Here is a 27528-nt window from a genome sequence, read left to right on the forward strand (position 1 = left end):
CGTGCTTCGAAAATCTATAAATCTATCACTCCGGGTTCAATCTAGTTTGCAATAGTTCAATCTAGTTTGCAATAGTTCTAGGGTCATGTGACAGATAACTAATAAGGTTGCTTGTTTTTGCAATCTTTTCTGAAAAGCACATCACAAGTCCTGCATGCCGAATCTCTGGTGCATTTTCAGAAACTACAGCAAAAACTGTGGTTAAAGCATGCGAAAATGACATCAGCAGGGACCGGACAAATTTTGATCCATGTATGGGCAGGGTAGATGTACAGATCGACTTCTGTACAACCAAGCTGTCTGATTTTTTTTTTGCCACTGAATCAGTATATATTTTGAGAGCATTGAAGTCTCCCTGCTGTTAAAATACAAAAGGCACAGCAGGAGGACACATCCATCCACTTCGAATGTGTGAATGGAGTCTTTATTTTTTCCCAAACAGTGGGTTGAACAAAGAAAAAAAAAATAAAGAATCTATGGGCTGCTTGATGCAATCCATCCAAAAGATAGTTGTTTTAAGGGCTTAGTGACCAGCGCACGCACATTTACCTCTACATAATGGCACGGGCAGACAAATGAGCATATCTGTATGTCCCTTTAAATTTGCCTCCCAGCAGGCGCACGCCGCGTGCCTCGTGGGTCCCGGGAACTCGATTGCAGTCGGCCACGGCAGAACGAAGGCATGCCTTTGTAAACAAGGCATTCCCCTGTTCTGCCTAGTGACATGTTACTGATCGAATGTTCCCTGTGATCGGGAACAGTGATCAGCGACGTGTCACTGGTAGCTCCTCCCCCTAACAGTTAGAATTACTCCCTAGGACACACTTAACCCCTTCAGCGCCACCTAGTGGTTAACCCTTCACTGCCAGTGTCCACCATAAAGTCGCAGTCACAATAAAAAATAATAATAAAGATGGCATAAAACGATTCCCTATTATGTAGACGCTATAACTTTTGCGCAAACCAATCAATATACTCTTATAGCGTTTTTTCTTTTTTTTTACTAAAAATATGCATAAGAATACGTATCGGCCTAATCTGAGAAAAAAAAATGCTTTTTTTTAAAAAAAATATTGGGGATATTCGTTATAGCAAAAGGTACAGATTATTGCTTTTTCAAAATTGTCGCAGAGGTGATCAAATACCAGCAAAAAAAGCTCCATTTGTAAAAAAAAAAAAAAAAGACGAACGTCAATTTTGCTTAGGAGCCACATCGCACGCCCGCGCAATTGCCAGTTAAAGCGACGCAGTGCCGAATCGCAAAAAGTGCTCTGGTCTTTGGCCAGCCAAATTGTGGTTAACCACATCTCGATATGAAGAAAACAAGTCAAAACATAACACAACATACCTAGACAAGACACTTTGCCAGAGACTGAAGCCATAAATTGTGAAAAGGAGACATCCAGAATTTGCTCATCTGTTACAGTCACTGGGTAAACCGCTGGCTTTAATGCAAGTCCAGCTTTTAATTCTACTTCTGGAAGCGAAACCTGGAATTAGAAATTTACAGTTAGTCCCCCAGTAACTAAATTTCTTGAAATCTTCCAAGACAGTACATGAGAGTGGCACCCCCCCCACCTGAAACAGGAAACAAAGCTTACACGCCAAGAGCCCATTCACACAGGGGCAACATGACTTCCAGCACGACTTTGGGAGGCAACTTGGACACGACTTGAGTATGAATTATCAGGCAACTTACAAGGCAACTTTAAGTGCCTCCAGGACAGTACAGGGCAACTTCAAGTGCCTCCAGGACAGTACAAGGCAACTTCAAGTGCCTCCAGGACAGTACAAGGCAACTTCAAGTGCCTCCAGGACAGTACAAGGCAACTTCAAGTGCCTCCAGGACAGTACAAGGCAACTTCAAGTGCCTCCAGGACAGTACAAGGCAACTTCAAGTGCCTCCAGGACAGTACAGGGCAACTTCAAGTGCCTCCAGGACAGTACAGGGCAACTTCAAGTGCCTCCAGGACAGTACAAGGCAACTTCAAGTGCCTCCAGGACAGGAGGCTTTCCAGTGGTCAATCAAACAACAATAAGCTCTGAAGGAGGGAGGGGTTTGCCTGAGAAATGTAGGTTTTCTTCCTGTATTGGTGCTTCAGTTAAGACAGTGATCCGACTTCTGAGGAGACTTCCGTTGAAAACAATGGGTACAAGTTGCCTACAAGTCACCTAGAAGTCGGATTGAAGTAGTACAGGAACCTTTTTTGAAGTCGGAGCGATTAAAGTAGTGTACATTAAGACGGCCCTATTCACTTACATCGATTTTCTCATGCAGCATGACTTGAGGCGACTTGAAGTCGGATACAAAGTCGTCCCTGTGTGAATGGGCTCTAAAGGGCATACATCAAGATGCACTTCCTTAGTAATAAACTAGTACTCTAAATCAATAAAAACATTGCAAATAAAGACACAGTTCCTGGAAGATTCCAGGAAACTTGTACCCCAGACAGTTCTTTTTCACAGTTGTCTAAGACAGCATGACAGAAAAAGTGGGAAATCACTTTTGGGAACAATTAAAGCTGGAGTTCACCAGAATTTTTTTTTTTAACATTAGATTGAGGCTCATTTTGTCAAGGGGAATCGGGTAGTTTTTTTAAAATCGAAGCAGTACTTACCGTTTTAGAGAGCGATCTTCTCTGCCGCTTCCGGGTATGGGCTGCGGGACTGGGCGTTCCTATTTGATTGACAGGCTTCCGAAAGGCTTCCGATGGTCGCATACATCGCGTCACGAGTAGCCGAAAGAAGCCGAACGTCGGTGCAGCTCTATACGGCGCCTGCGCACCGATGTTCGGCTACTTTCGGAAAATCGTGACGCGATGTATGCGACCGTCGGAAGCCTGCCAATCAAGTAGGAACGCCCAGTCCCGCAGCCCATACCCGGAAGCGGCGGAGAAGATGCAGGCAAGTACTGCTTCGATTGTAAAAAAAAAAAAAAAAAAAACACCTGATTCCCCTTGACAAAACGAGCCTCCATCTAATGTTAAAAAAAAAAAAGGTTTTTGGGTGAACCTCCACTTTAAGTACTTTCCTGCCAAATTTGGCAGACAATGAAAAAAGTACAGATAAAATAAAAAAAGCTAAAAAAAAATTAAAAAAAATAAATCACATCAATGTCCTGAAAAAGTAATATCGGTCGACGCATTTGATTTCTTTATCCTGGCATTTCACCCCTGCCCCCCTCCCCTTATTTTTCAGTAGGTTGACAATATTTACTTACCATACCTCATCTATGAAGCAGCAGTAATGTCACACTAGGGAAGCATTACAAAATCTCTCTCCCTACCGTCTTCTCCATAAAACATTTTTAAAGTTTGAAAAAAAAAATGAATTTTTGTACTCACCGTAAAATCCTTTTCTCTGAAGTCCATGGATGGACACAGCTTCCTTATATTCTTGACTGTAGGGTAATGTTCCGTCTATTAGGAGAGGACTAGTCAAGAGTATAAGGAAGCTGTGTCCATCCATGGACATGAGAGAAATTATTTTTACATTTGTACCAGGACCTTGACAATTTGACATTGCTAGAATCATCTTTCTTGCTTTCATAGAAGTCTTTTTATTGACTGGGGCGTCAGGCTGAAGACATACTGTAAGCACAAAGTACTAAGAGAAATATGAAATGTTTAGCAACGTTGCCTTATTATTGCCAACACCAGACCAAGGGTAAGGGAATCGAAAAAATGTAAGTGCAAAGTCCAAGGCCCTTCTTCCTCCTCCTTCCTTCCCCTTAAACCCCCCCCCAATTATCACCCCTTCTCCATCTAGATCCTCTCCCTAATCAACTACCTTGGTTCACCCACCCCATTCAGAACCTTACCATTTGCACAGTGTTGCTGGTTAGAAGAGCTTGTTTCTAGTCGGAACATTAGTTTCTGTTATTACAGTTATGGCAGTTATGGCTATAACATGTATACAAGTAGAGTGGGATAGGGGGCGCTACTTGATTATATCACAATGGTAAGTAATGTGAACCTGTGATGAATCAATTAACATATTTAGTATATCATGACTTGAATCTAATGCAAAACAAATTTAAAAATATCCTTATTGATCCAATGACAGAAATCCAGTGGTATGACCGTCCCAACAGATAATGATAGTTCATTCAGATCCAGTGACAGAAGAAATCTTGCTGTGTGATAATGATTGCTCCACCAAACAGATGAAAGAAAGTTGTTTGGTGGAGCAATCATTATCACACAGCAAGATTTCTTCTGTCACTGGATCTGTATGAACTATCATAATCTGTTGGGACGGTCATACCACTGGATTTCTGTCATTGGATCTTCACGAACTTTATGATATTCTGTTGGGACTTTATTGGTATCAACGAAGGATATTTTCACATTTGTTTTGCATTAGATTCAAGTCATGATATACTATATATGTTAATGGATTCATCACAGGTTCACAATACTCACCATTGTGATATAATCATGTAGCGCCCCCTATCCCACTCTTATATTCAGGTGAAACATCACTTTGCAAGGGGAGCAGCTTTTTTCATACTAATCAAATTTTTAATTTATAATTTTATTTGTTTGGCGCGGAGGTTACTCACACTATACAACATGTATGTACCTTTTTGAAACTCCAAAAAAAATAATGCCTTTCCTCACAAATGCTGTGACTGCATTGGCTTCCATGTTGACCCAATGCTGAGAAAGTGTACTGGCAGGCAAGTCTTAAATTCACACTCTGATGTTCCTAAAGTAGGAAGCAACTCATCCATATGCCTTTGATGCCATGTGTGCCTAGGGATGGCTACTGCAAAGTGTGACTGGTGCAAGGGTGTCGACACGGCTGCCTCTCACTATACAGTGGAACCTCGGATTACGAGCATAATCCGTTCCAGGCTCGTAATCCAAGTTTCCCCCATTGAAGTTAATGGAAACAAAAATAATGTGTTCCGCGTTGACTTCAATAGCATGCAATACCACATGCTGCCAGATGTGGGGCGCTGGAGAGCCTCGGAAACAGCCGGAAAGGCCCAAGGACAGGCTGACTTCGACAAATCTCGGGAACAAAGTATTTACGCGTCTTTCCAAGCATTTCAAAAAACGGCTCTGATCGCCCGCCCCCCCCCCCCCCCTTAGGTGGGGAAACGCAGTACTGCACACCGCTTTGGTGTGAATCCAGCTCGTGTTGCAAGACAACACTCGCGAAGCGAGTTGGGATTATTAAAATTACAGTGCTTGTATTGCGAAACGCTTGTTAACCGCATTACTCGCAATCCGAGGTTCCATCGTATACCTAATCCAGGCTGAGGACTAATGAGAAGGTTACAGAATTTCTCAACAGAGTGAGGAGCTCTCACCCCCAAAGATCTATGACAGACCAAGGACATAAGGACCTGTTCTAACATTGGTTAGGACCACCAAGCTAACCAAGGACATTTGGCAGCACCTACAATCCCACCCCTCAAATACGAAGGTAAACAAACACACAAGAAAAACAAAATGATGGTAGGAAACAAATAGTGCCCACCAAGAATGGGAAAGGTAGTTGCTCTATCAAGGCTACAGGTAAGGGATATCTAGCCCAAACCAATAATTTCTCACTCAGGTAGTGCCTCTGAATGTAATCTTGTATAGCTAGTGAGCCTTTTGCTTCCGGTTGCCAGTGGAAGAAACCACTTATCTCTTATGTGCTGTCCTTACAGTGCATCTCCAGTGTTTTAGTGAAGTAAATATTTTGTTTGGACTAGCTTGGTCCAAACAAACTATTTAAACTTCACTAGAGATACAGCTACTCTCAGCGCTGTATGAACTGTACATATTCTCAGCTACATACAATATACAGCGTTCTGGCAGTGGGATGGGAACTTCCTATTCCATTACCAGAACAAAATCTAGTGGGGTTGAGAGGCACTCAACTTTTCACAGGGAGCTTTTCATTCTATGAATGAATACAAAGTTTCCTCTGAACGGCTGAGGCAGCGAGACGGGTGGATGACATCACAATCTGACTCAGGGAGGAGATTTTGAGTACCTAGAGTCAGAGTCGGCAAACAATGCACCGATTCCTACTAAATTTAGATTGGAATTAAAAATGTAAAATTAATGACTTCTCTACTGTAAGAATAAAGACCAATGCATGCAGTGCCTCACTTAACCGCAAAACGAACATGTTAAGTGACCGTGAAGAAGCATGCTTTTTATGTGCTTCACTATATGGCATGCAACGCACAATTAGGAGCGGCAATACTTATACTTTCCATAGTGTTGTGTTCTGCTGTTACAGGGAACGCAGCGCCCATGGGTAACCTAGCCTCTCACTGATAAGGGATTAAGTAAATATGTTTTTTGCAGGACTAGAGACACTTGTATAAGTGAAGGGAATGGCGGGTCAATAGTTCAAGACTGAAGCTGTAAACCATTGGAAAAACTGCTGTCATTTAGCTAAGGCTATAAAAACTCCTGTGGTAATGTATGTTGCCTTTCTTTCCTTCAAGGAATGTATAGAATACATTTGCATATTAATACAGAGGAGGCGGAGTGTCGGAGTCGGAAGTACAAAAAACTGGAGGAGTCGGAACATTTATCTACCGACTCCACAGCCCTGGTTTTCTACAGAACCGCTGCATCTCTTAGGCTGGCCATACATTACTCAATTTTCTTGTTCAATTTTCTTTAGCTTTACTTTCAACTATGTAGTGCAAGGGCCTGCCTGATTGCACACAAATTGAAAGGGTTTAGGTCTGACCTCATAATATGGTTTTGGTAAATCTAAAGGAAAATTTTACAAGAAAAATGTATAACATATGGCAAGTCTTGAAGTAAATAGTTCATTTGGATCAGGTTGGTCAAAATAAACTATTTAAAAACTTCACTACAGCCACTGACCAGCTTTAACCACTTGCCCACCGGGTTAATTCTGGCACTTCTCTCCTTCATGTGAAAATCACAATTTTTTTGCTAGAAAATTAATCAGAACCCCCAAACATTATATATTTTTTTTAGCAGACATCCTAGGGAATAAAATGGCAGTCATTGCAATACTTTTTGTCACACCGTATTTGCGCAGCGGTCTTACAAGCGCACTTTTTTTGGATAAAAATCACTTTTTTGAATTAAAAAATAAGACAACAATACATTTTGCCCAATTTTTTTATATATTGTGAAAGATAATGTTACGCCGAGTAAAATGATACCCAACATGTCACGCTTAAAAATTGCGCCCGCTCGTGGCATGGCGTCAAACTTTTACCCTTAAAAATCTCGATAGGCGACGTTTAAAAAATTCTACAGGTTGCATTTTTTGAGTTGCAGAGTAGGTCTAGGGCTAGAATTATTGCTCTCACTCTAACGATCGCGGCGATACCTCACTTGTGTGGTTTGAATACCGTTTTCATATGCGGGCGCTACTCGCGTATGCGTTTGCTTCTGCGCGCGAGCTCGTCGGGACGGGGCGCTTTAAAAATTTTTTTTTGGGTTTTCTTATTTATTTTTATTTATTTTTATAATTTTTTACACTGAAAAAAAAAAAAAAAAAAAATTGATCACTTTTATTCCTATTACAAGGAATGTAAACATCCCTTGTAATAGAAAAAAGCATGACAGGTCCTCTTAAATAGGTCAAAAAGACCTCAGATCTCATAATTAGACTTAAATGCAAAAAAAAAAAAAAAAAAAAAGTCATTTTTTCAAATGACAAAAAAAAAAATGTTTCTTTAAGAGGCTGGGCGGGACTGACGTTTTGACGTCACTTCCGCCCAGCAGAGCTATGAGGACGGGTGAAGGAGATTTCTCCTTCAGTCCCGTCCCCGCTCAGCTGCCGGACACATCCGATCCCCTCCGCCGCTACCGACGGCTCCGGTAAGCGGCGGAGGGCGCGGGAGAGCGGCGGGAGGGGGGGGGGGGCCCCTCTCCCGCCACCGATAACGGCGATCTCGCGGCGAATTCGCCGCGGAGACCGCCGTTATCGTTTACACCACCGCCCCCTGAAAAGATGAATATCTCGGTTGTGGCAGCAGCTGCTGCCGTTATCGAGATATTCAACTTTAAAAAGAGTACGTCTTTTTGACATGGGGCGGTGGTCAAGAGGTTAAAGGACTAGGAGGAAAACATTACATGTATATAGTCCAAAAGACAGGTATATATTTACGAATTACCCAAGACTGCAGCACATAGATGTAGAACCTCCCCCATTTATTCCGAATAAAAAGGCAATTGTTGTGTGCCTATGACCAAGCAAAAATCCTTAATACTAATTATAAGCAGAATGAGGTGGTGCGGTATCCTATGATTAACTGCCATCAAATTCACTCTTATCCTACAAGGACACAGTCAAAACAATCCTCCCACCAATGGAGATTAACAGAACAGAATGATCGAAATATTTATTCTGTCTATAAATTATATACATCTGCATATTGCTATTACCTGTATGTTATAAGATCCTCTTCTTGCCTGGAAGCAGAACCGTCCTTGAGTGTCTGATTCTGTAATAAGAACCGATGTTCTCTCTTTGTCTTGAGGAGTCATAGTAACTTTATATTTACTCATCGATTTTATACCTTCCGGAAAGTGTGTAATAAAGATATCTCCACACACACTAAATCTGTAAACAAACATAAAAATGATGAGTTTTTTTAATGCCGTTCTATGAATCGGGTGTGCATATAGGGATCTGTTTACGGAGGTTTTCTTTGTTGAACACAATATACTTGTGCCTTCTTTTTAACCTATGTTACTAAACATAGTGTAAAAAAACAAAACAAAAAGTAAAATAGAGTTGAACAGTAAATAACAAATCCAGGACATATCTGTAAATCATCCCTGAAATGGCGTGACCTGGTCTAAGATAGAAATCATATACAACTATAGCACAAAAGAGAACACATGGCTGTACATTTACAGATTTGGTGTGCAGTTTTCTGTAGGCAACATGTTCTTAAGCAGGTCAACTTACCTGGCTGCTATAATATCTGCCAACTGAGGAGTGTTTGGCGCAATCTTCACAGTGAGTGTGTCAAAGAAGATATGTTCTTTTTTTGCGTCAATACTATATGTTCCTGCAGTCATGTTTTCCAGACGGAAGGATCCGTCAGCATTGGTTGCAACTGTAAATAAAAAAACATTGTTTTTATACATTTTTAACTACTAATAAGTGTTCAGTACATAACTAACCAGGTTAGAATAAAAAAAATAAAAAAATAAAAAAACAACAACAGCTTTTACCGCAAAACTATATTAGTGGTAAAAATGATTTACAGGCAATGCCAGCTGGAGGTTTAAAATACAATAGCAAAAGAAAGGACAGATGAAACTGTAAAAAAGAAGGGTAAAAGACCTATGTTAGCGCCCCTCCAGCACCCATGAAATACTTACTTGAGCTTGATCTAGATCCAGTGCTGTGCCCTTCTACAGCAGCGTTGCTCCTTTCACTCACAGGAGGCTCAGCAGCAAAGAGCCACTGTCAATCAAATCCTGTTAGCAAAGAGTAGTAGTGAGCCCGCACAAGTGCCCCCATAGCAATGGGCTTGCTATGGGGGCACTCGGGTAAGGTCTACACAGGACTGCACAGTGTGTGTGAGGATACACCACATCCGTGGCTTGAGGATCGGCTTCTCTGGCAGTTTTTACCCCCCATATGCAGGCGTGTTGGTCATCTCGGCCACCCCAGCTGAACCATGCTCCTCAGTGTGGGGATAATCACATTCCACGCTGGCTGTCAAGGTGGCTTGCATGCATGCATCCTTCTCGGGTTCAGCACCACCTAGCCCACTGTCTCCCCCTGATCTGTGCGCCGTTTTTTCCCCCCTTTTATAGGTTGAATTAGATGGTGTTTTTTTTTCAACCTAACTATGTAACAGTCTGGATTCCCCCTCGCCTCCTCCACTGTGGTCCAAAACATCCATGCAAGTTTTAGATAATGCTTTAAGGGGTTGTAAAGGTTTTTTTTTTATTTTCTAAATAGGTTCCTTTAAGCTAGTGCATTGTTGGTTCACTTACCTTTTCCTTCGATTTCCCTTCTAAATGTTTTTTTTCTTTGTCTGAATTTCTCACTTAGTTTCTCCTCAGTAAGCTTTCCACCATCATCCGAGCGGTGGTTAATCAGCCAAAAAAAGCTTACTGAGGAGGAACAGGAAGTGAGAAATACAGACAAAGAAAAAAAACATTTAGAAGGGAAATAGAAGGAAAGTGAACCAACAATGCACTAGCTTAAAGGAACCTATTTAGAAAATAAAAAACAAAACCTTTACAACCCCTTTAATATATAAACTTTTAGAATTCATGGCCCAGCGCCTTGGTCATGCAATTCTCTGTGGATCTTCCCTCTATCATGTATATCAACAGCTGCAAATCAGACACTGAACTTGTGTTTTCCATTTTTAAAGAAACTTCATAACCGTTGATAATACTGCAACAGCCATTTCTAGAGTTGACAGTTTCTCATCACTCGCTACTTTTGCAGACACTTCATATGCATGGATAATTCCTTTCAACAGTTTGTGAGCGCTTGAGTTAGTGTCTTATGGCAAGGTTTCTCAACTCCAGTCTTCAAGTAGAACAGGTCATGTTTTCAGGCTTTGCATTATTTTGCACAGGTGATTTGAGCAGTTTCACTGCCTTAGTAATTCATCGGTTTCATCTGAGGGAAATCCTGAAAACATGACCTGTTGGTGGGCACTTGAAGACTGGAGTTGAGAAACATTGTCTGATGGCACTTTTGTTTCCACAAATAAGCATATTGGTTTTTCGACTGACTAAACTTGCTTTTTTTGTACAGAAAAATCCAAACACATATTTCATATTAGCACTTTACAGGAAAAAGTGTAACATCAATCACATGTCCAGGGCCTACCTTTCATCTGGTTGTTCAATGTGACAACTGCATCTGCTACGCCTTCACCTTCTGGTCCATTTAAAACTCGACCAGTAACCGAGAAACCCATTACATGAAAGACAGGCTGGAATGGCAAAGGGGAAAATATTATCCTAATCAACCAGTGGATAAACATAATTGTATTTAAATGAAACAGAACAAATTTACCATCTTTAATAAGCAATGCAGGAATATCAAACAATTGTTGCAACTTACTGATTCAGCTAGTCTTTAAAATGATTTGCCCTTCACTAATTTTTATTACAATTATATTTCCTGTTATCGCTTTACCTCCAATCTGAGGCTGTCATGTTCCACAGTGAAATCCAGTCTGGATGGAGCAACATCAAAAGTAATTCTCTCCCCTCTGTAAAACGGGATCTGCAGAATAGAAGAATGCTGCATTTGATAACGTAGCTTACCATCACTTTCTACTATTAGCTTACTATCATTTGATAACACACACTAAATGCATGCTTCTTGCTTAGTCACAGAACATGAATGTCAAAATGTAATAAAAAAAAAAAAAAAAAAAGAAGTAAATCACTTATATAGTTTGAAAGTCACTGTCAACATGTAAAATATTTATATTTCTGTGCTGTCATGCATTCTGCCTACATTACCTGAAAATCCCCCCACCCCCCCTAAATTCAATCATTTATAAAATATTTAAAGTTAAAAATTAGGTGCCGATGGCTTAACAGCACCCCAAACAAAGGTTGCAAACTTAGTGCGTTTGTCTGCAGCGAATCATATCGGATCACCGGGCACAAAAGTACCATGCAATCCGACTGCAGTGTGTTACAAAATTGGTGCATGCATAACTTTGGTGCGATGCAGTGTGATTTAAGCCCATTCAAAATTAATGGGCTTGAATGAATGAATGGGCTCAAATCGCACTGCACTTAACAGAATGTGAATTGAACAGTGTGGTTCCTGTGTGATTTACATGTGGTGAAAACCAAGGCTTAGTGAGCTACGACAAATTCCAGCCTTAATTGTAACACATTTTAATTACAAAAAGCAACATATCGTTTTTGAGATAATCTTTTTTTGTTCAACCAGCGAGTTGGAAAAAAAAAAAACAGAATTTTCATCCACACATTGGAGTGGATGAGGGAAATCACTCCCACTGGGCGATTGTATTCTGATGGTGGGGAGCCTTGCCCCACTGTCAGAAAACAATGATAAGTGCTACTGATCGATCCAGAAAAAGCAGACAGGCTGGATGTACAAAAGTCGATAGATTATAAAATAGCCTCTGGTTTGCGCTGTGAAGTATAGCGTGCCCTGCCCAGCACAGACCAACACATAGTGGTTTAAACAGGCCCTAAAAACTTCAGTAAATCTCCAAATCTGGGGATTCCACATGAAACCGCTACAAAAAAAAAAAAAAAAAAAGTAGCTACTAAGCACCTACAGAGTGGGTATAGTATATATAGAGGTTCAGTATGACATCAGGCTATACATCAAGTGATTGGTGAGAGGCATGACACTGCTAGCCACTGATAATGAATGCAGGACAGTAAAAGTACATCTATAGTCATAATCTACAAGCAAAAGCTCAGCATTTTGCAGGAGAATTCAATGTAATAATGTGTTTGCCTTGTCTCTTTTTGCACTACAAGGACTTCCGATTACAGAATCAGTCAGACTGAAGGGCAGGGTTATTCAGTGCTTCCCTGTACTATCCAGAAAGTGCTGAAAGGGGCGCAAACTACACCTCCCAAAATTCCCACCACTTTTCCACTAGAGTAAAGCCCCTTTTACCCTGAAAAGCTCACGAAAACCTATTTCCATTAAAATCAACGAATGCTTTCACACTGAGGCAGTGCACTGGCAGGGTGGTGAAAGAACGCCTTTCTCCATTGAAATTAGTGGAAAGCTCTTCAAAAGCACCTGAAAAGCGCTTTAAAAGCGCTCAGTGTTTTACTGGCAGTTTAGAAGTGCCTCAGTGTGAAAGGGGCCTTAAAGGTTTAACATGTGCAATGCAGAATATGTGTAGCTCTGAATACAACGTGATTCATGTGCGTTTCTCTAGAGGCATATACCACATTGCATCACACTGTAGTCCGAGATAGCTCAACACAAAAAGGTGGCAACAGGGATTCAAGTAGGCGGAAGAAGCGTTATGACCGCAACAGGGGAAGTAAAACAAAACAAAAAAAAAAAAACAGTCTTGGGACACAACTAGAAAAAGGTAAAAATCTATGACTTAGCAATTATTATTAAATGAGCAAAAAGACCCATAAGCATTATCCAGAGCTGTAGAAAAGGATTTCTTTTTGATATGAAGAAGATTGTCAGCTTCAGGCTGGATTCACACTTGTGCAATGCAAATTCCAGCTCTGTTATCTCTGCAAAGAGATAAGAGAGCTGTTCAGCAGATCATCTCCGTTTTAGCTGCGAATTTGGAGACCTGGGAGAGGGGAGGGGGGGGGAGTGTATTGAGAAGGAGAGAAATCCTAATGAGAAGTGAACACATCTGCGAATCAGATGCGTGCCCACAAAAGATAATGGGCCTGAATTCGCACCTGAGCCGCACCGCAATGCCTAGAAAACGCACACGATTTTTGGGCAATGCATCGCACATATGTGAACCAGCCTCATTAAAATCAATGCATTTTATAAAGTTATGCGAATTAGATGCGGTTTAAGCCGCACTCAATTCGCATAGGTGTGAACCCGGCCTTATTGTTTTGATCCAGCAGTTAGATACAAATGTCCTACATCCTAAGGACATCAATCCAAATTTGGTAAACTCTGTAGGTATTCATCAACCCTTTGACCCTGCTAGTAACAGGGGAACCCGCATTTAACTCTTGGGGAAGAGGAGGGGGCACACTGAGAAGAACTAGGTACCAAAGGAGTAAAGTCTTCCCTGGCTAATCCACTGTGGCAGGTGAAACTCAGATTAGGAGCACAATTTGACACTGCAGATAACCAGGAAAAAATCCTCTAAAACTTGCCAGTAAAAGTCCAACCATCTTTTTTTTTTTTTTTTTTTTTAAACAGAAATGAAGATGTCCTACCTTCTAGGTCACTAAACTAAAACTAAACTGCCTTCCTGTGAAAAGGGACATAACACACACACTCCAGTTATATGTTGTACCCTCATTAAAACATTTGCAGAAAAACTGAGGCAGGATTACTTTAATAATGTATAGCCCTTGTTAGCAAGTTTAGACACTTGAAAGCTTGCCATGGTAAGATCCAGCTAAGAAGGGATTAAAAGTGACATTGGAGCCAAAATGCAGATGGTTCATCAGACAGGAAAAATCCTTATACTGTACTTACCACACTGTAATCCCCACTTGGTAGCGACAGGAATGTAAAAGATCCATCATCCTTAGATGTGACATGACACAGATAGGAAATCATCACATCTTTACCCTGAAAGCTCTCGATTGGTACCAGATTGCAGCCCAAAATATCCTAAAATATCAAAAAAAATATGTAGACAAAACCAGCAATTGTATATATTTTATTTGAAAAAAAAAGTGTAGGTAAAACATAACTAAATTAGCTATTAACAAATAGCATTAGACATGAAGAAGATAATTGGATAAACTACAAAACATTTAAAAATGTACAGAACAAGCGCAGATGAATGTAACAGACAGCTACTAGCTATAACAGCCAACTCAATTATCTAACCGACTCTTCCACACTGACAAAAAGGGATAAAGAATGCAACTTGTTGCATCCTCAAAAAAAACTGCAGGTGACAAAGGCTGAATAATCTGTACAAGGCTGTTAATAAAGTATATGTAGACAAAAACAATAAAATCCTCTATAAGCTTAAGACCCCTGTCACACTGAGGCATTTTTTCAGGCTCGTTTTGGCAAAAAAAAGCACATGGAAAATGCGTCTCAAGCCTCCCCAGTGTGAAAAGCCTGAGTGCTGTCACACTGGGGCAGTGCGCTTGCTTGAGGGACCGAAAAAAAAAAAAAAAAAAAAAAAAGTCCTGCAAGCAGCGTCTTTGGGGCGGTGGTGGACCACTCCTCCACAGCCCCTGCCAATGAAATAAATGGGCACCACAGCCAAAGCACGTGCAAATGCTTCGGCAGTATACAGACGCTTTTAACCCTTTCCTCGGGCCGCTAGCAGGAGTTAAAAGCGCCCACTCGTGGCCGAAAAGTAGAACTAAAATAATGGTAAAGCGCCGATAAAACTAGCGGCGCTTTACCGCCAACGTGGCCCACACTTAAGTGTGAAAGGGTTCTTAACTTGTGAATGTATCTTTTGAAAAAAATTGCAATACTTTTCAGGCAATTTCAGTTTTAGGTTGACAATGCTCTGTCACTGCCTCCTAATTGTACTCTGCCATGTTCAGCCTGTCACACAAGTTTTTGAAGGAGATTACAAGTGGCCATTTCAGTATACATTAGGTAGGCATGTAGCTATTGCTGGAGTGCTTGCAAGAATACTGAAAGAAATTAGCATCACTAAGACCATAAAAGACCAAAAAAAAGGCAGTTCTAGCATGCAAGCTGGTGTTCATTGTGTAGGGGTGTCGATTGGTGGTGCCTTGTATTGATTAACCACAAAAATTCCATTTCATTTATATCTATGCGTCATTGTGGTGCAGCAAATCGCACAGATATAAGGTGAGGTACATGTCTGTATTTTTATGCACTGCACCACAACTCACCTCAAAAAGTAGCAGTGTACTTTTAAAAGAGCATATAGAAAACAATTGTTTTCTACATGTCATGGCACTGAAAGATATGGTGCGAGGGAGCCCTCAAAGTTGACATTTACATCAAGCAAAGTTTACCAAAAAAAAAGTCATTAGTAGGTAAAAAAACAGTTAAGCTCTATGATTAAATTAATAAAGAAACTAGTTAAAGAACTCTATGAAGATGTATCCAACAAGGTCCACAGAAATGTCCATGCCGTCCATTTCTGCATATTCAGCCATGCTACCACCAGCATTATGGGCAGGCCTAAATTATGTTTTAAGCATAGGACATATACTTTGTTGCCATACCTCTCTTTTGATGGTTGATGAAAACAGTAGAAACATGACCCCTTTCATTGGTTCCCCATCACTTCGAACTGATCCAGAAACATCATAACCAGCAACAATAAGAGGGCTAGAAGCATGTGCATTGGAATGCATCACCTGGACCACTGTAGATGCCTAAAATAGAAAACAGTAAAGAAAAAAAACATTTGCATCTGAAAAGACAAATAAAAATATTTTGGATGAATGTTTACATATCCCACCATCACATAACTTTATTTTCTAAAGTGCACTAGAAAAACAATTGGAACCAAATAAGGCAACACCTCCGACTTTCATTCTTTTTTTATTTATTTTTTATTTTGTGCGTGTACTCGAGAGAGGAGCTGGACTGCAGGAGTTGGGAGTAGGCAGGCCTCCCCCAGAGGCAATCTGCCACCTTTCTCCATGCCCCGGGTGGCAATGGCGGATGTGTGAGGGGGTCCTCCCACACAGCCCGCCCTACCTGCTCTGCTTTGAATCCCAACGGGGCAGAGGGACTCCCTATAAGGGAGTGAGAGGATTTGCCCGCTCAACGAGCCCCGTTAGTCCTTCGTTTCTCTTTTTTAGAGACCGCGTGGTCAAAGTGCGTGCATGTTAACCCAATTTCAAGTGCGTGTAAGTGTGGTGGGCGTACTAAGCGCAGGCTTACCTCGCATAGCACACCCACCGGGAGCCGGGCTGAGACCACCAAACTCAATTCACATGTAGCCGAGACCGGGATCCGAATCCCTAGCTGCAGAAGTGAATGGCTTATCAGCGCAGTGCCAATCGCGTTGAGCCACCGCAGCTCCGTCGACTTTCATTCTTGAAGTCTGAATATAGCACATCAATCTTCGGTACCCCTTCTGATGCAGGAAGGACTTCTGTTCCCTCAAAATGGAGCCCCAGAAACAATGATTCTACACTGAGAGGAACTCCCCAAAGATGGGGAAAAAAGTCCTTGTCAGGCATATGATGGAGAATGAGTGATCAAGCCAGGAACTACCTGATCCTTAAAGGCAGATACACAGGTCAGCTCAAGAACTATATCCACAAGAACAAAGTAAGGGACTGAGATGGACCAAGAGGAGATGGGAGAAAGGGAGGTGTCTCTGCAAAGAAGGTCCCTCAACACTACTTCAAGCAAAAGCAGAGAGGTAGGTGGGTAACTTCGTCTGATAACAAGGTGTTTAAGGGCAAACATGCTGTGGACCCCTCCACCACAAAAGCTATGTCGGTTAAAGCGGGGGTTCACCCTATAAAAAAAAAAAAAAAAAATTTTTTTTCTTCTAGCATAAAATTCAGCATAGTAGCGCGAGCTACAGTATGCCTGTCTTAATTTTTTTATCCCCGTACTCACTGTTATATCGTACATAGAAGATTCCGACTGCCCACGGGGAATGGGCGTTCCAATCCAGACGGAAGGTGATTGACGGCCGGCTCTGGCGCATCACGCTTCTCCGGAAATAGCCGAAATAGGCTTGGCTCTTCACGGCGCCTGCGCATAGTCTGTGCGCAGGCGCCGTGAAGAGCCGAGACCTACTCCGGCTGTCTTCGGGGAGCGTGACGTGCCAGAGTCGGCCGTCAATCACCCTCCCTCTTGAAAGGAACGCCCATTCCCCGCGGGCAGTCGGAATCTTCTATGTACGATATAACAGCGAGTACGGGGATAAAAAAATTAAGACAGGCATACTGTAGCTCGCGCTACTATGCCGAATTTTATGCTAAAAAGTTGTTCTGCAGGGTGAAACACCGCTTTAAGGTTTCCCAGAGGCAAAAGGCAAATTCCAAAACCAAAACTTGACAAGGCAAAACCCGGCCAGAAATTGCAGGCATATAGCCCCTATAGAAGTTGTACGCCCAGTTCCACAGTGACTGCTTCCTTACAGGAGCTCATTGGAGTGTCCCACAGTGAGGACGCACCCTGAGAAAAATAGTGTTCAGGGACAACACCAAACTCAAAATTCTGTTATGGGGGGGGGGGGATACAGCCATTGTTGGTCCCAGGTGACTAGGCAGGTCAATGATTTTGAGGGGTACCAGGTACCAATGATGACCTTACATGCCCTAAGGAAATAGGTGTCAGAGAAAGAGGATAGTGGCCTAGATGGGGCAAAGTTGTGGAGGTCGAACAGACACAGAAATTAGAGCCAGAGCGTCTAGGTTTAGGAGACTCCAAGGGAGCATGGAAAGGTCTGTTAATCTGTGCAGTGACACAGGATGAAAAAGGGGGAGGAGCTGAGGAGAGGGCCAAAGGCGGAGCACTTTGCACCTTAAAGTTCAAAGAGCAAATTACTCAAAAAGACCAGTGTGACCAGGGAGAGCCCCACACCTCAGACCCTGCCCTGCCAGAGCCCTGCTTGTTGATTCATGAAGGATGTAAACACCTTAACCACTTCCATACCAGGCCTATTCTGGCACTCCTCTCCTACATGCAAAAATCATAATTTTTTTGCATGAAAATTACAGCAGCAGAACAGCAGCTCAGTGGCACGGTTACCGTTTATACAGTGAGTATCACTGTATAAGAAACCGTTTTAGCTGTCATTAATGGGTTAACCATTCATGAACAGCGTGTCTTTGGTTGTGATCTGTGATTGGCTACAGCTAATCACACGGTACAGGTATAGCTAGGTATCATGTGATTGCTTCGGGCCAATAACAGTAAGCCATTTATGAATGGAAAGCCCTTTAGGACAGGTTGTTTACATTCGAATCATGCGATAGCTATAACCAATCAGTGATCACGATACCAGGTTACCAGTAACTGGAATCACAGGAGGGGCGTGCTGCGTGGTTCTAACCCAGAGCAGGCACAATGATGTCACTGCGCTTGCAAGTGACAACCCACCGCAGTACCATTACTGTAGCAGGTCGGTAATAGGGTAGCCAAATTACTTAAACTTTATTCATGCCTTAATGTTTTTTTCACAGCTGGATAAAAATTAAGATACCTCTTTTAAAGTCCAAGTGGGATGTGATGCAACAATTTCATATTCCCCTGGAAGAACTTTGTTAAAGGCATACCTAAAAAACAAAAAAAGAAAGAAATGAAGACATTAAACAAGAAACAAATGTATTGAAGTGGTTCTAGGGGCTTATGGTTTTGTACCTTACTGCATCCTCTGCATTAAAAGTAAAATTTCTACTGTGCCACAGGATTACTCCAGCCCCCCTCCATATCCTTACCTGAGCCAGATCTTGATCCACCGTTGTGCCGCGGCTCTTTCCCTCCTCACTGAGTAGATCGAAAACAGCGGAAGCCACTGGCTCCCGCTGCTGTAAATCAAATCCTGATGATGATGGAGTAAGGGGTGGGACTGGGCTCTGTCTGTGTCTATAACTTCTTATGGTGGTCACTGGTCACTTGGCGGGGGGGGGATGACCCCAGAAGAAGAGGATCAGGGCTGTTCTGTGCAAAATTATTGCACATAGCAGGCAAGTAGAGCTACACGATTAATCGTTAAAGAATCAAGATCGCGATTCTACCCCCCTCGCAATCTTAACACAGCATTCTCTCTGCTTAAGCCGACAGCTGTCAAAAGAAAGGAAAAAAAAAAAAAAACACAGGCAGCCTGCCAAGTTTATAACATTGCTCAGGCCAGATAAAGAGAAAAAAACATCTCCTTTTAGATCAAAGGAATGAACTTCTGTCTGTAGATGAGGTCAGTTTAACCACTTAAAAGACTAAACCTTTTTCTGACACTTGTTGCTTACATGTTAAAATCAGTATTTTTTGCTAGAAAATTACTTAGAACCCCAAACATATATAGATTTTAAGCAAAGACCCTAGAGAATACAATGGTGGTTGTTGCAATATTTTATGTCACACTGCATTTTGCGCAGCGTTCTTTCAAACACAATAAATTGTGAAAAAAACACAAAAAAAAAAAACGTAACGTTAGCCCAATTTTTTTGTATAATGTGAAAGGTGATATTACGCCACGAGAATCGTGATCTTTATTCTAAGCAAAAAAATCGTGCAAATCTACAGTTAGGTAAAACATGTTTATTATTTTATTAAAAAATTATAATAATGAAGCTTTACAATCAAAGTATTTACCTAGTAGCTATGACTAAGCATTGATATCCAATGCGAAACGCGTCAGCTGTTTTTCCCACTGTGTGCTGATACCTGTAGTGCATTTTTCCTTTACCCAATAAAGGGCACGTCTTTTTAGGAAATTGGAGTGCGGCTGTCCATATCTTTCCTCTTTTGCATATCCCGTGCATTGCCTGCACCCATTGGTTTCTGAGTGGACATTGATTGTTCTAGTGTGCTCACCTGGAGCGGCAGCCTTCCTACCCATTTACCTAGATCTCATTGGGCCCCCCGCCTGCCTTATTTCTCCTCTCTCCTATGTTGTGTCTTGTCATTCTCATTAGCCCCTCTTTAAGGTGCATCACGCTCTCTAAGGGTTCATTTTTTGTTTAACACTTCTGTTTTAAGGATGGTCCCATGTTCGACATCAGATAAGACAGATTCTTTTGTGGCCTCTTTCTAAACTCTACTTGGACTCCTGATTCAAGATGTTTATGCATGCAAACATTAAAATACTGCTCTGGATTTCACCACAACCCAATATCTTTGTTAAACGGGCATTGGTCATGCATAGTCTTTAAAATATCCCTAGCACTGCGAGCCAACTTTGGCAGAGAGAACTGAAACGTGTGTGCCTTAATCTTGTTACTTCTTGCAATTCGTTGTTTTTTTTTTTTTTTAAAGGACTATTTAAATGTGAAGCTTATTGACATGTTTGTTTATTTTTCATAATTTTTTCAATAAAAACCTTGTGAAAAAGTGTTTACCTAGATCACTGAATACAAGAAGTCTCTGTAGATGTACATAGAAAGTCTATGTAGAAAAAGTTGTACAGTGCCTTGAAAAAGTATTCATACCCCTTGAAATTTTCCACATTTTGTCACCTCTTGGGGGTCCATTTTGCGTTGAGTGAACTCTGTATCCCCCTCTGGGGTTTCCCCTTGGTCGGCTAGAGTGTTTAAATGGGTACTTGTCCCTATCGTGACCTCCTTTTTGGTTTTGCGGGTGCCAGTCAATATATCCATCACCTTTATCCTCATCATCCAGATCCCCTAGGGCAGGGGTCGGCTAAACCCGCACCTGGCCCGCCAGTGCTCGTGATTAATTCACAGGCACCTAGACATATACGCTGCCGTCCTCTTCATTGGAGAGGGGCCAGTATCACAAGCTGGATGGGGGCAGGAACCGCTGAAGTTAGAAGGAGAGGGAGAGAGACAAAAGGACACTATGGGGAACAGAGGACACTACAGTAGGGGGGGTGCAGGGGACAGAGGACACTACAGTAGGGGGGTGCAGGGGACACTACAGTAGGGGGGGTGCAGGGGACAGAGGACACTACAGTAGGGGGGGTGCAGGGGACAGAGGACACTACAATAGGGGGGTGCCCCATTAGGAAGCCCCTTATCCTCGGGAGCGTGCCTGCGGGTCCTGCGGACTCTATGTAGGCCGGTGGACCCCGATCGTAGCAAGGAGAGGTGGAACGGGGAGATGCCCAAGTAAACAAGGTATTTCCCTGTTCTGCCTAGTGCAGGGTTAGACAAATTTGCTTGGAGTCTAGGAGCCAGCTAAAAAAGTTAGGAGCCAGAAAACGGCACCACGTCCCGACGAGCTCGTACACAAAAGCGAACGCATACGTGAGTAGCACCCGCATATGTAAACGGTATTCAAACCACACGTGAGGTATCGCCGCGATCATTAGAGCGAGAGCAATAATTCTAGCTCTAGACCTCCTTTAACTCAAAACATGCAACCTGTAGATTTTTTTTAAACGTCGCCTATGGAGATTTTAAAGGGTAAAAGTTTGACGCCATTCCACGAGCGGACGCAATTTTGAAGTGTGACATGTTGGGTATCAATTTACTTGGCGTAACATTATCTTTCACAATTAAAAAATTGGTATAACAAACCTGCGGCCTCAATTACCGGGCGCCAGGTCACAATTTCTTGTCGCAATTGCGACCTGGCGCCCGGACTTTGTCGACCCCTGGCCTAGTGACATGACAGGGATCTACGGGGAGCAGTGATCTATGTAATTTCCTAAGTAGCCCATCCCCCCTACAGTTAGAACACACTGAAGGAACACATTTACCCCTTAATCACCCCCTAGTGTTTAACCCCTTCCCTGCCAGAGCCATTTATACAGTAATCAGTGGCTATTTCTTAGCTCTGATCGCTGTATAAATGTCAATGGTCCCAAAAGTGTCCGATCTGTCCTCCACAATGTCGAAGTCCCCCCAAAAAAACAACAATAATTATATATATATATATATATATATTTTCACAGATCACCGCCATTACTACTAATAAAAAAAAAAAAAAAAAAAAAAGGCATAAATCTATCCCCTATTTTGTAGATGCTATTACTTTTGCGCAAACCAATCATAAGAGGCTTATTGCGTTTTTTTGTTTTTTAGCATAAATATGTAGAAGAATACATAAGGGCCTAAACTGTGGAAAAAAAATGTTTGTTTATATATAATTTCTTTGGGGATATTCTAGCAAAAAAGTTTAAAATATTTTTTTTCAAAATTGTCAGTTTTTTTTGTTTATAGCGCAAAAAATTTTAACCGCAGAAGTGATTAAATACCACCAAAAGAAAGCTATTGTTTTTTTTGGGGGGGGGTGTCATTTTGTTTGGGTGCAACGTTGCATGGCCACGCAATTGTCAGTTAAAGCAAAGCAGTGCCGTATCACAAAAAATGCTCTGGCCATTAAGGGGGCAAATTTTTCTGTGGCTGAAGTGGTTAAACCTGTACGGTTATTACTATGTCAGGATACTATATTTTAATTTATTAGCAGGTGAATGCCACCCTCCATGCATTCACATACATTGAATCTGGCCTTTAGGTGGAAAAAAAGTTGCTGACCCCTGCCCTAGGGGTTCATATTTGTTGTAGGTAGGGGGGGGGATGTCCATCGATTGATAAATTATAGTTGGTGTGTCCCCCTCAATTATTGGGGGCATTGCGATTGGGTGACATATCAAATCAGGTTTGGAATTGTTCTTGGATGGATTTTCTACCTTCACCCAATCATTTTTCATGGCCCCTTGATTACTTGATCCCGATCTATTATTTGTCTTAGGGGGCTGATGAGCATTGTCCAAAAGGGGAGGGTTGGGTGTGGAAGAGCCATCTGTAATATTTAGTTGCCATTTAAAAAAATGTAGCTTCTTTTAAGTCTTTTTAAAATACCTCAAATTTATCTTTTTTTATTTTTGTTCCTCCTGCGTTTATTTAAAAAGGAGAAGTCCAGCCTGAGCTTTTTAGGCTGGGCTTCGCCTCTGGGCCACAGGAGGGCAATTCGTTTTGCCCTCCTGTGACCAGTTTTGAGCAGAGCGGTCTAAAGTCTGCTCTCCTCTGACGTCACTGCCATCAGTCGGGGCAGCGCGTCATCCTGACTTCCAAGTCAGAATCCGCCAGCTGCCCTGATTGATGGCGGTCTCAGCGATCCACTGTGACATTGAGATGGCCGCTCCCTGCCCCTCCACTGCTCAGCGCTCCAATGAGCGCTGAGAAGTAGAGCAGAAGCTATGCTCGGGGAGGAGCGAGAACTGAGCCATCGGCAGTGTTCAGTGGCTTGGTTCTCATTGCAGAGACACTAGGGGGACAGATGCAGCATTAGTCTGATGCTGCATCCACCGAGGCAAGTATAATTAGCGAAAAAAAACAAACACACACACACACACACACACACTTCTCTTTTAAAAAAAAGTTACAATTTCTCAGGATTCCCTATTAAATAATTTATCGCGCACTGTCCCTCCGAGCTTGCACGCAGAAGTGAATGCATATGCAAGTCGTGTACGTAAACAGTGTTCAAACCACACACATTAATTATTGCTCCAACAATCACGGCAATACCTCAAGCACTAGATCTTCTCTTGAACTCTAAACTGGTTACCTGTAGACATTTTATAAATGCGTCGCCTATGGAGATTTTTAGTACCAAAGTTTGTCGCCATTCCACAAGCGTGCGCAATTTTAAAGCATGACACGTTAGGTATCAATTTACTCAGTGTAACATCATCCTACACATTACACCAAAAAATTGGGCTAACTTTACGGTTTTCTTATTTTTATTAATTTTTATTTTTTTTCCCTCAAAAAATGTTGTTTGTAAGACTGCTGTGCAAATACGGTGCGACAAAATATTGCAACAATCTCAACTTGAATTTTCTAGGGTGCCCGCTAAAAAAATAATGTTTGGGAGGTCCAAGTAATTTTGTAGCAAAAAAAATGATTTTAAGACCACTTGAAAAATGGCAAAAAAAATCATATTTTACATTGTTGGATCTCAACAAGGTTCCAAGTAGAGCTTCAACATGCAACAAGAAATGAGAGTGAGACAAAACATTTGAGCATTCAATTAATTGAAAACAACGATTAAACTAAAACAGGCTGTTTTTCTGCTGATCCAAATTTTAGGACCACATGCCTTTAAAAAGGCCAAATCTGTGCAAAGATGTGGATTCATTGTCATTTTCTGTCCGGTAGTCACACGTTGTGATGGCAAAGGCAAAAAAAACTCTTCCTTTTTTTTTCTTCCACAAAATATTTTTTATTGCATTTTTCCAAAACTCTCCCTTTTTTGAACGTGGTCGGGTTTCTTGAACTGCATAAGCAGGGTCTCTCAAAGCGCTCCATCGCTGCTGAGGTGGTACGCAGTAAGACAGACAGTCATTTGGAATTTCTTAAATGATCCTGAGGGTTATAGAACAAAAAAGTCAAGTGGAAGCCCCTAAAAAATTTCACCAGCACTGAGCCGGAGGATCCAATTGGCTGTCCGACGAGACACTGGACGATCCTCGACCCAAATTAAGGCCCTTACTGGTGCTGACTGCAGCCCCATAACCATCAGACGGCATCTGAGACTGAAGGGCTTCAAAAACAAAAAAAGTCTTCAAAAACCTTGTCTCCTTGAACGCCACAGAACTGCTCGTTTGTAATTTGCAAGAGAGCACCAAACATGGGACATTCAAAAGGTGGAAGAAAGTTTTATTCTCCGAGGAGAAAAAAAAATGTAACCTTGATGGTCCTGATGGTTTCCAACGTTACTGGCATGACAAGCAGATCCCACCTGAGATGTTTTCTATGCGCCACAGTGGACGGGGCGCCAAAATGGTCTGGGGTGCTTTTTCCTTCAGTGGAACAATGGAGCTTCAGGAAGCGCATGGGCGTCAAATGTCCAGATGTTGCAGAGAGCATTCCTCGTGACTGAGGGCCCTCGTCTGTGTGGCAACGACTGGGTTTTTCAACAGGACAACGCTACAGTACACAATGCCCGCAGGACAAGGGACTTCTTCCAGGAGAATAACATCACTCCTGCGTGTTCCCCTGATCAAAATCCAATTAGAACCTTTGGGGGATGGATGGCAAGGGAAGTTTACAAAAATGGACAACAGTTCCAAACAGTAGATGGCCTTCGTGTGGCTGTCTTCACCACTTGGAGAAATGTTGCCACTCACCTCATGGAAACGTGAGGCATCAAGCATGCCAAAATGAATTTTTGAAGTGATCAACAATAACGGCGGAGCTACTCATTACTGAGTTTGGATTTCTGTTTTGGGGGTTTAGGGTTTTTTGGAGGTGTGGTCCTAAACTTTTGATCAGCTGAAAAACAGCCTGTTTCAGTTTATTTGTTGTTTTTCATTAAATTGAATGCTCAAAAAATGTTTTGTCTCACTCGCATTCCTTCTTGTTGCATGTTGAAGCTCTACTTGGAACCTTGTTAAGATCCAACAATGTAAAATATGATTTTTTGCCATTTTTCAAGTGGTCTTAAAACTTTTGATCAGGACTGTATAATAAAAAATGTATGTATATGTATATATATATATATATATATATATATATATATATATATATATATATATATATATATATATATATATATATATATATATATATATATATATATATATATATATATAAAAAAAAAAATTTATAATTAAAAATAATTAAATATATAAAATTATATATAAAAAAAAAACACAACGTTTGGGTAAAGTGTTTTTTTTAATTATTATAATATAAAAAAAAAAAAAAAAAAAACAAACACACACACACACACACACACACCACTCTTTAAAGCGGTTGTACCCCAAAGTTCTTTTTTTTTTTAAACCTGCAAGGAAAAGGCATAATGAGCTAGTATGACTAGCATTCTAGCTCATTATCAATTGCTTACCCTAGATCGCCGCCCCTGCAGCGGTCCTCGGACACGTCCTCCGCCATGATACCCGGAGTGACTTCCGGGTATCGCCGCAGCGATGACGTCACTACCGTGCATGCGCGCAGAACAGCACGATCTCCGCACTTTTCTGGCAGGCTCCCATTCAAGAGCCGCCACGCTCAGTGCGCATGCACCATTGTCTACGTCGTGCATGCGCCGTAGGCATCGGTGCCCACTTTTCTGTAAATATCTCCTTAACCATGTAGGTTAAGGAGATTTTGCAAGCACCTACAGGCAAGCCTTAAAGCGGTGGTTCACCCTTAGAGGGCACTTTTTCCCCTTAGATTCCTGCTCGTTTTTACTAGGGGAATCGGCTATTTGTTTTAAAATATGTGCATTACTTACCCGTTTACGAGATGCATCCTCTTCGTCGCTTCCGGGTATGGGCTGCGGGAATGGGCGTTCCTTCTTGATTGACAGTCTTCCGAGAGGCTTCCGACGGTCGCATCCATCGCGTCACGATTTTCCGAAAGAAGCCGAACGTCGGTGCGCAGGCGCAGTATAGAGCCGCACCGTTCGGCTTCGTGTGACGCGATGGATGCGACCGTCGGAAGCCTCTCGGAAGACTGTCAATCAACAAGGAACGCCCGCTCCCGAAGACCCATACCCGGAAGCGACGGAAGAAGATGCATCTCGAAAACGGGTAAGTACTGCTCATATTTTAATACAAATAGCCGATTCCCCTAGACCGAACGAGCAGGAATCTAAGGGGAAAAGGGGAAACATTTTATAAATGGGTGAACTCCCGCTTTAATGTAGGTTTACCTTTAGGTGCAATTATGACACGAGGGTATACAACCACTTTAACAAGTGTAAAAAGGTGCATAAATAATAAAACATGATGCAAATCAAGTGAATCTAATTCACTGAACAAACAATAAAGTTCTATGGTGCAATAAATGGTTCCAAAGCGATTGATCAGAAATTTCAACAGATCACCTTCTGTGTTTTGCCTCCACCAAATATACAAAATTCAAGCTCACCAGAACCTGGTAGAGAAATACCCAAAAAGACATGCAGCTGTAATTGCAGCGAAAGGGGGTTCTTCAAAAGTACTGACTCAGGGGTGCTGAATACAAATGCACGCCACACTTTTCAGATTATTATTTGTAAAAAAATACATTTGAAAAACCATTTATAATTTTCCTTTCACTTCACAAGTATGTGTTACTTTGTGCTGGTCTATCACATACAGTATCTTACAAAAGAGAGTACACCCCTCCGATTTTTGCAAATATTTTATTGTATCTTTTCATGTGACAACACTGAAGAAATTACACTTTTCTATAATGTAAAGTAGTGAGTGTACAGCTTGTATAACAGTGTAAATTTGCTGTCCCCTCAAAATAACTCAACACACAGCCATTAATGTCTAAACCACTGGCAACAAAAGTGAGTACACCCCTAAGTGAAAATGTCCATATTTAG

General features: G+C 41.7%; 1 protein-coding gene across 1 annotated transcript in view; it reads right to left on the bottom strand.

Moving 5' to 3' along the window:
- Positions 1-27528, bottom strand: part of LOC120943545 (nodal modulator 3-like) — a 123224-nt gene that overhangs the window by 78067 nt on the left and 17629 nt on the right. Inside the window, exons 6-13 of the mRNA XM_040356910.1 lie at positions 18779-18851; positions 15828-15980; positions 14131-14268; positions 11125-11214; positions 10813-10918; positions 8917-9067; positions 8388-8565; positions 1349-1490 (exon numbers count right to left, since the gene is read on the bottom strand). Of these exons, the coding sequence (XP_040212844.1) occupies positions 1349-1490; positions 8388-8565; positions 8917-9067; positions 10813-10918; positions 11125-11214; positions 14131-14268; positions 15828-15980; positions 18779-18851 (1031 nt within the window). The remainder of the gene's footprint in view (positions 1-1348; positions 1491-8387; positions 8566-8916; positions 9068-10812; positions 10919-11124; positions 11215-14130; positions 14269-15827; positions 15981-18778; positions 18852-27528) is intronic.

The sequence above is a fragment of the Rana temporaria genome, chromosome 6 (genome assembly GCF_905171775.1).
Source record: "Rana temporaria chromosome 6, aRanTem1.1, whole genome shotgun sequence".
NCBI lineage: Eukaryota > Metazoa > Chordata > Amphibia > Anura > Ranidae > Rana > Rana temporaria.